The sequence below is a fragment of the Petromyzon marinus genome, chromosome 37 (assembly GCF_048934315.1).
Source record: "Petromyzon marinus isolate PM22_M1 ecotype Great Lakes invasive population chromosome 37, UKy_Petmar_22M1.pri1.0, whole genome shotgun sequence".
Classification (NCBI taxonomy): Eukaryota; Metazoa; Chordata; class Hyperoartia; order Petromyzontiformes; family Petromyzontidae; genus Petromyzon; species Petromyzon marinus.
In genome coordinates, this window is record NC_133703.1 from 13887059 (window position 1) to 13896521 (window position 9463).

The 9463-nt window shown below is 46.6% G+C and overlaps 1 protein-coding gene across 1 annotated transcript; it reads left to right on the top strand.

Annotated features, from left to right (window-relative positions):
- The first annotated feature begins 1007 nt into the window (after nt 1–1007).
- MPV17L (MPV17 mitochondrial inner membrane protein like) lies at nt 1008–9383 on the top strand. Its single transcript, XM_032967340.2, has 4 exons — nt 1008–2208; nt 4945–5015; nt 6503–6532; nt 8300–9383. The coding sequence occupies exons 1-4, from the start codon at nt 1875–1877 to the stop codon at nt 8483–8485; spliced, it is 621 nt and encodes a 206-aa protein (XP_032823231.1). The 5' UTR covers nt 1008–1874; the 3' UTR covers nt 8486–9383.
- Nucleotides 9384–9463: the final 80 nt, after the last annotated feature.

A 9463-nucleotide genomic window follows, 5' to 3' on the forward strand; every position in this document is an offset into this window, starting at 1 on the left:
AGAAATGTGTAGTGGATACCTACGGGCTATCTGCCCATGGATCGTAATGATGATGATGATCTGTATTATTTTTAGCGCTATTACCGATACCCCTCATTGCATATACGGGAACGCATCCCCATTAATATATTATGGAATATTACCCCTTTTAGCACCGATTTGATTCGCGCTCACTTCTCCATGAGCGCATCTAGAGCGCTTTGCAAGGTCTGCCCGTACATACATAAGGGGCCGTCCATAAATGACGTCACGCACTTAGGGGGGGTCAGACATTTTTGACCATGTGTGACGATGGGGGGGGGTTGAGAAACGTGACGTCACATCAAAATGCGTAACTTTAAATAAATATAGACAACACGTTCTACTTAATAGACTTTTTAATAAATGTTTTCTCCTACGACATCAAGAGTGTAGCGCCACATTAAATACGTACTACAACAGTTTAAAGCGATTTGAAGTATTTTTTTTGGGAGGGGGGGAGCTTTGTGACGTCATATTTGAGGGGGGTCTGACTTTTTGTGACGCCGTGTGAAGGGGGGGGGGGTAAAAATTCGTCCAAAATCGCGTGACGTCATTTATGGACGGCCCCCAAGCGTGCAGAGCTGTTATTTAAATGGAAAACGTTAAAAAGTGTTCATTCTTTATTCGTCCTTTCAATGTTTTACGTGAATACAAAACACTGAGTGGAGCAATGTATTCGTTGGGAAACAGATTTTCATCAGGATCTTCAACCTTGAAGTGCGGGGTAGCAGCTGGTGTGGAGATCAGGCTCTATCTTCTGCTATGTAGCCAAGAGGCAGCCCTCCTGCACCACTGGGGGTTGGGATGAGTAGCGGAGGACGGGGGGCGAAGGGGGTGAAGGGCGAACGCAGGGTCCGAATTCCTACTCAGTATTCCTGCTGCTGCTTCCTGCGATGTCAGCAAAACCTCTTTCACTCACACGTGCACACACACAGAAAAAGATCCCCCGTGTAGCCTTAAGACTGTTGGGGAAAGTGTTGTTAGCGAGCACCTATGAAGGCCAGCGCGGCACACAAAGGCGTAGATGGCCAGCACCACGCAAGGCCACCTTTGTCTCCCCAGTGCTGATATTTAGACTCCGCACCAGTTACTCACTTGAGACCGAGTCGATCTAGAGGAGACACAGGACCGGTTCAGATTATCGTCACCTATGTTGGCCATGAACGGGAATCGAAATTGGGTGGCTGGGTATGTATCGCAGCGCGCTAATCACTGCGCCACCGCCCTCGATACACGCGCACACGCGCACCATCCCAAACCTTCAGTGGGTCTCCTCTCCCCTCATCCACGGACTGCCGCTTCGCTCTGCATTCTAATATGTAACTCTTTGGTTAAGATAACAGCTGTGCACACACACACACAATCGATCCATTCAGCAGTGCTGAGGAAAGGCACCACACTCGCAAATTCCAGCTACAGCTATATATAGCGGCAGAACGCTCCTCGTCACTGCTGCTGGCATCACAGCGTGGAGTTGCAGCAGTGAGTGTAAAGTGGCTAAGGCATACATTGGAGTGATCCCGAGATATAGGTGCCAACTCTAATGAGTGTAGGTCAAGGTAGGACTAAAACAACAGGAATTCACACGACAGCTAAACCCGTATAGGGCTCACTCTATACACATACATCGCACAAAGTGCGAGGCTCGAAGAGAAACAATGATTCTCTCTCGCCAAGAACAAAGACAAGTCGAAGATTAGAGGGCCGCCAGTGCAGGAGGGCACGAGCACGTTCTACGGACGCGCGAGCCTTCAGTGATTGCGGAGTGTTCCGCTACTCACAAGCCGACTAATTGTGGCGACTCCTCGGGATCTCGCGGAGGCAGAAGGACGCAAGCAGTGCGCGGCGCTGCCATGAACACGATCGCCACGTGGGTGAGGAGGCATTCGTGGCTGAGCAGCGTGGCCGCCTTTGGGATCCTCTTCGCCGGTGCCGACGCGGTCCAGCAGAGATTCATGAGACCCCCACCGCCTCCCAGCCACCACCAGCGTCCCCCCCATCACCCTGACAGGGCCCGCACGGCACGGGCTGCGCTGCTGGGCCTCACGTTCCACGGCAACTTCAACTACGTGTGGCTGCGGGGCCTGGAGAGGGCGATTCCGGGGAGTGCGGCGCGGGCAGTGGTGGTCAAGGTGCTGGCGGATCAGACGGTGGCCGGGCCCATCACCATCTCGGCCTTCTTCACTGGTACCCGCTTCGCCTTTGTCAGGCGAAAGCCCTTCCTTGACACACCAGACATTGGCATTCATGAATAATGACTGAGGAAATGCGTTGAATGTCTGTTTATTAATGTCTGGTGTTATATAAACAAATCTTTAAATTGAACGTCCTAAAGATCCATAGAAGTGTATATGCCCACCCCTGGCGATAACGACTTGCTAACGAGAAAGCATTCCCCAGTCTTCATCATTAACTGTTGACCACTTCCCCGGTAACGGTCTCCAGTTCACAAGTGCCGACTGCTGAAGGCGTACCTTTCTCACCGCGAAAAGATTTGCAGGCAACTGCTTTGTATTGACCAGAAACGATGGAGAATTCACAGATTAACGTTTAGCGTTCACCAGGAAGCCCTCACCGGTCACTGCCATTCAGTCCAAGAGTCCGATCGAGGCGCCTTGCTTACACATAGATGGTGGGTGCCTCTCCATCGCCCTTCACAGAGCTCACGGAGATGTCCGACTAGACCAGGGGTCGGCAACCTTTCGAAGAAGAAGAGGAGGAGCCATTTCCACACGTAGGCTTTTGCGACCAATATCCATAATAGAGGTTTTTGGGTTAGATCACGTAAAAAGTAATTACTGGCGAAACGTCGTACTCAGATTGTAAATGCTGTGGCTTGGCTCTCCAACACACCGGTGTGCTGTACTAGTGACGAATTGGCATGTTCTGTTTACGTGACAACCCTTACTAGTTGGCTGTGTCGGGTGGTGGCAGGTTTTATCGACACATTTATATATTTACGCGATCTAACCCCAAAACCTTTATGATGGAGGAATTAAGTTTTGTGTTTTTGTCTTTGACTAACATAGTTCGAGATTCGCATCACACGCGGAGAAATTTGAACACAAACACAGTAGCAGGTATGCAACAGATGAGAAACTGAGTATGTTTCTATTTAGTTTGTGTCCCAATTTAGTTACTCTTTAACAGTAGTTTGACTTTTGATTTAAAGCTTTCGTGACTGCAGTAATTCATATTCTTAGTTTTTTCGGTAAAGTCACGTTGAAGAGAAACAACAAAATAATAAAATATATATAACAATAAAAAATCAATCACACCTGAAGACGACCGTTTGAGTTATGGTCGAAACGTCGTGAGAATTTTTTTATTGGTTTATATATATTTTATTATTTTGTTGTTTCTCTTCAACGTGACTTTACCGAAAAAACTAAGAATATTAGTAGTTTGACTGTTGTACATTTTGTTGTCATCAAGACATCCCATAGTGACCCATTCCCTGTCATATTAATTTAGTTATATTTACTTTTAATTATGTTTAAGTTTGAGTTTTTACAAAGAAAAGGGCCACGACATGCGCTCTGGAGCCGCAGGTTGCCGACCCCTGCTCGAGAGCCAGTCTCCCTGCTCATCTCTATTGGCAGCTGTAAGCCAGTGGTAGAAGTTTCTGCATCCACCTTTACCCACTCAGCATCCACAGGTAGTAACCGGTGAAAGATTAGTAACTGCTTTACCATTCATCATTAAAAGCTTTCCATTCATTGATAATCCCTACATATTAATCGAAAGAGATGAACATTGAATGGCAATTTCTTACTATGTAATTGTATCCCCTAAGCATTTGGGGGTGCCGCGGTAGCAAGATGTTAACTCCCTCGCCTGGTATATAGGAGGTCGTGGGTTTGATCCTGAGCCTGACGATGCCTGTATATTTGGAGTTTGCATGTTCTCCCTGTGGTCGCGTGGATTTTTCTCCGGGTCCTCCGATTTTTCCCTCCACATTTAAAAACATGCATTTAGAGTATTTGGCTTATTTACATTTTCACATAAGCCACGTTGTTAAGCTATCGTTTGTGATCACCAGGTCACTTCTGTAAAATAGTTATATAGCTCAGTGGGCCTTACCTGGTACAATAAAAATAGGTTAGGTTAGGTATTCATCGGAAACCGCTTACCATGTATTCTGCTCCCTAAGCATTCACCCGTAGTTTCTGCCACAGTGTGTCACTGAATACGTTTTTAGTCCAAATATTGGTGAAATGTGCGTGCGTCTTGATCACCAACAACGGGGAAAACTGACAAGGGCCGTGTGCTCTGGAACTATTGTAGAGAGTTGCCCCACTTATTGTAGTTTGGCAGCTCTGAGGCAATGGTGAGGATTCTACATTCCCAAGGAAGCATTCTGTCTATCCCAACCGCTGGCAGACTTCTGACAAACTCAAGTCGTGGATAAAAAACATGTCACCTCGCGCCCGGTAAGTAAATGCTTTACAAGTTAAACGTTTGGCGAGTTTTCAATCAGTAATAGTGCAATTGCTTAAGTATCACCGGTTTAATCCTGCGTGCAATCACTATTGCAGTGGTCTCCTGTGAAGACAACTGCCTCTGCCCAGATACTATTTCACTGCTGGCTCCAAGTTTGAGCTGAAACACTTTGGGCTGTCTTCTTAGCCACAGCTCGGTTCTGGCTTGGCCTCTAATGCGGCTCAGCTCAGACTTGAGCCACATTTAAAAGACGCACGAGCGAGCCGCTCAGCCGTGACTCGGCTCAGGGTGAGCTCATGAACATTCTGGGCACGGCTGCGGCTGTGCGCGGAGCCAGCTCAAGTTAAGCGTGGCGTGAACCGGCTCACTTGAGCCAGAATCAAGCTTGAGATGAGCTGTGACTAAGAATACTGCCCTTCACTTTGACTTGCTTATCTAGTGACTACACCTTTCAACATCTTTTTTTTGTCTCGTGTGCAGGGATGAGTCTGCTGGAAGGAAAGCCAGACATTTATAAGGACCTCAGGCAGAAGTTTTGGCCAACCTATAAGGTGTTGAAAATGTCAAATTAAATCACACGCGGCTTCATATCAACACAAGTGTGTGCACATTTACTCCAGTATCCCACAGTAATTCTGGTGATCACAATGCCATTAATATGTATAGTATAACGAGATGTTATAACCTGGCCAGATGGCAACACGGAGCATTTGACCCAATTACATGGTCGTGAGTTCAAATTCCTGTCAGCAAATTAATCAACCCTTCATCCTTCCGGAGCCAATAAAATAGGTAAAAATTTGTGGGGTCACCAGTAGTGCTCCTATGGTTAAACTGGTCCATGCCAAAAGAATGGAATTTACACCAATGGTTCATGGTCACCAAATGAAAATCCCACTGCCTAAGCTTATTTGTAAAGAGAGAACTTTCAACCCATGTTTCATTTTTGATACCGATTACGTCTTTCAACAGTCGAGCATTACTCTTTGGTTCTTTCGGTAAAGTCACGAAAAAAAATAAAATAATAGGATACGTCGTTTCGATTGCTACACAAGCAACCGTCAGCAGGTAAGAATGAATGAGAAAACAAACCTAGTAAACACATAGACCGACACACCAGCAGAGACACACACAGAGACACACAGGGACGCACACATGTCTCTCTGCTTGTGTGTCTATGTGTCTCCGTGTCTGTGTTTTGCCTCTCAAATTTAGCAATCTTTGGAAGAACGTAATCAACCAGTTAGGGTGTTGACTGTTGTGTTAGCCGACTCTCTGTGTTGTATTGCATTATATTTCTAAGTTTACTAGGTTTTCTCATTCATTCTTACTATGATGACGGTTGCTTGTATTGCAATCGAAACGTCGTATTCTATTATTGAATGTATTTTCTTTCTACGTGACTTTACCGAAAGACCCAGACTAATTCCTGCAGTCACGAAAGCTTCAAATCAAGTCGAGCATTGTATTTCCTTTTTGTTGAAATGATCAGATTATGCTAAATGAAGTCGATAGCAGGGGCAGTCAAAATGTTTGGGGGAAAAAAAACAGGTGGGCACAGTCAGCCTTGACCCGTATTTACCTGTTAGCCCAATCTATATATCGTGAAGAACAGAATAGGTTCAAAGGCTGGATGGCTTTTTCCAAATACGAAGAAGTGCGCACTGACTTTATACACAAAGTCAAAGTGATGTCCTGCTGCTCAAACGAGCGGTGCTCATCTCCCGTTGACAACTGTGAGCCAGTCTGGAAAATCAACATTCCTATGGTGGGGGTGAGTCCCTGCATAGGGCAACCACTGCTGACTTCTCTACACAGTAGTGCTCATTGTATTGATTCCAGAGGAACTCGCGCCTAATTTGCGAGCCACGCTACAGCTGAGCCACCAGGCCAGTTATGTTCGTACACCGTGTTCACTGCTCCTCGTGTGAAGTCACGAACCACACTTGCCCCAACTGTATACGAGGCTGTGTGGGAAATCTTTGTCTTTGCAGTAAAATGAACGTTTATGCAATCTTCTTATTCTTCTTGTTGGCAGACAGGCGTTGTTTATTGGTCGGCGATGCAGGTAATACCATCTCCTCTTACCATCATCTGTAACTTATACCTGACAAACACATACCAAGGAGCCCACATGGTACCACACGTTTGGAAAGCACCACTATCTCAGTATAAATTGTTTACATGTTCTTCAAAATTGCTAATGCATCACATCTTTATAAATGTTCCCTGTTCATAATGCACCAATTCTAAAGAGTCACCAACTGAGTCCCTTTCTACTGCTGTTAACAAGGGAAAATTCTAACAGCCACTGGCCTTACTGTGTAGTTTTGTGTTTTGAGGCAGTTGGTGACGGCAAGCAGTGTTAGGATGCAACGTGATACATGTGTAGGGTCTTTTAAAACATTACTCACACCGACACGTTGTAACAAGCCACCTGTTTACACTTTATTCTTATACCAGTTGTAGGCACTCCTATAACTATCTATACGGTCAATTATGTTTAACCTCTCCCCACTATCTACCTTCCACCTCACTTATCCTGCACTTGGCAGCTCTGCTCTCAGCGTCTCCGCACACAGCGTCTCCACACACAGCAACTCTACATCTCCACCGCTGCACCTAAGACCCGCTCACCCATCTGGGTTGAGGTCAAGTTGACGGCTGGAGGGGCAGAGGCGAGATGTCGTCACTCTTCGACCCCGGCAACAACTCCCTCTCCGCTCACGCACACACCCTTATATCCCTCTGCTAATTATCTGAGACCTCTCATGCGTCTCTTTAAGCTCTCGCCAGGCCGACGCCTGTCGGCCCATCAATCAACCCTTATCTCCCATCTGCCTGGCAACACCTCCGGTCTCAACGTACACAACCGGTCGACCCAGTTTGTACCTGCTTCGCCCCTTAACAACTGGCGGTTTGTCCGTGCAACCTCATGTTGCACACGCGCACCTGTTTGCCCTCAGTTACCCTCGGTTAACTGTGCACACCGCGTATTTCACTCCTCTACACATGTATCAGGTGTGCTGGGTGTGGTGGGCTATGCCTGTGATCCACGCTTTCTACACAGTACGGCATGTTCATTCACCCATCCGTTTGAATTTTTTTGAGTGTTCATTATCATCATCAACCATGATCTATCTGCTGCTGGATGAAGGCATCTCCAAGTCATTGCCAAAACCTCAGTCTCGTAAGGGAACAATCCATCCAGCTCCTGCAAATGAGCCAGTCTCATCCTATTGTCTCCGTGGCAGTTACCCTCTGGAGTTCCCGTTCCATCACCGGTCTTGACAATCAGCCATCATCCCTAATGGCGAGCGATGTGTCCTGCCGATGGCTACGGATTTTCTCAGGGGTCAATAGATGTCTCTTGTTTGTGTCTATGCTCTGGGTTTTCATGGTCATTAGTTTTATCCTGCATATTAACCATTATTTAAAAAAATAAAGTTGCCAAACATGCTAATGCAGGATCCTTTTGAAAATGTCAAAGCTATGATCTTAGTCGTGGCTCGGCTTTAGTTTGGACTCTCAACACTCAGAATCGGCTCGGGTTTAAGCCTCTCACTTGCTGTCAAAGACGCATGAGTGATGCACTCAGCCGTGGCTCGGCTCAGCTGATGGAAATCCCAAGTACGGCTGGGATCATGCTCAGAGCTGGCTCAAGTTGAGTGTTAGGGTTTTTAACTTGCTCCCTTGAGCCAAACCCAAACCTGAGCCGAGCCATCTCTAAGAATTCGGGCCTCCTCAGTGAAGCTTTTCTGAATAAGGAAATTAGTTTGTTAGGTGGCCAAGTTTGCAAGCTGCTGTTACTGATGCCGTGTCCCCTGTCCTGCAGACCATCAACTTCACGCTGGTGCCTCCGTACGCGCGTTCAGTGTTTGTGGGCGTCTGTGCCTTCTTGTGGACCTGCTACCTGTGCTACGTGCGGCAGCACAGCTCCGGGACAGACAGGGAGCAGCAGCAGCACGAAGTATGGGAGCACAAGGAGCAGCACGAGGAGCCAGGAGGTCCGGGGCAGTAGCCACATGGGTAGAGGGGCAGGGTTAACCTGAACTCACGCCCTGGGCTATGCCACACAGGAGAGGAGAAACTCTGCAGCACCAACTCAAGGTTTCTATTTAAAGTTACTCATCGGGTATTATCAATGAAGCGCTGCAGCGAGGCATCTCAACGAGACTTTACATTCTTATTCTGAACAAACCTTTATTCAATGAGGCTTCTCATTGAGAATTTTCTGTAAAGCACCTCAATGTAAAGGCACATACAACCAAATCAACCTGAATGTGCCCAGTCACATCATATCTCAGAAGCTAAGCAGTGCTGAGCCTGGATTGGGTGGGTGACCACCTAAGTATAATCCAGGGCTTGCCAGGTGTTTTAGGCAAGGGGCTGCAAGGTAGTAGCCAGGAGATGGTAGTGGCGAGTAACACTCTTTTGAGTGATACTCAAGGGTGATGCGGTGGCGAGATGTTAACTACCTCGCCTGGTATACAGGAGGTCGTGGGTTCAATCCCAACCTTAATGCCTGTACATTTGGAGTTTGCATGTTCTCTCTGTGGTCATGTGTATTTTTCTCCAGTTCCTCTGCTTTTTTCCTCCACATTTAGAATCAACACGCATTTAGAGTATTTGGCTACAATACATTTACACGCGATAAGCCACTTTGTTGCGCTATCATTTGTGGCCAAATCGCTTCTGAAAAATAGCTATATAGCTCAGTGGGCCCTTACCTCGTAAAATAAAAAATTGTAAAAAAAAAGTTTTGAATGTCTGGGTTTTATCTGGTTAGTCTGGTTTCCTCCGACCTGTAGCTAAACAATGCACCAAAGGGATTTGCTACATCTCAATTCAGGCTACTCCTGAAATATTGTTGAGGCTCGTCGAGGCTTTCTTGGGTAAATAAATTATTGGCATTCTAACAGCGTTGTTTGGTCAGCATTACTCAAATCTAGCTGGACGTGCCATGACACGTGTGCACATGCGAAGTCTTAACACTGAC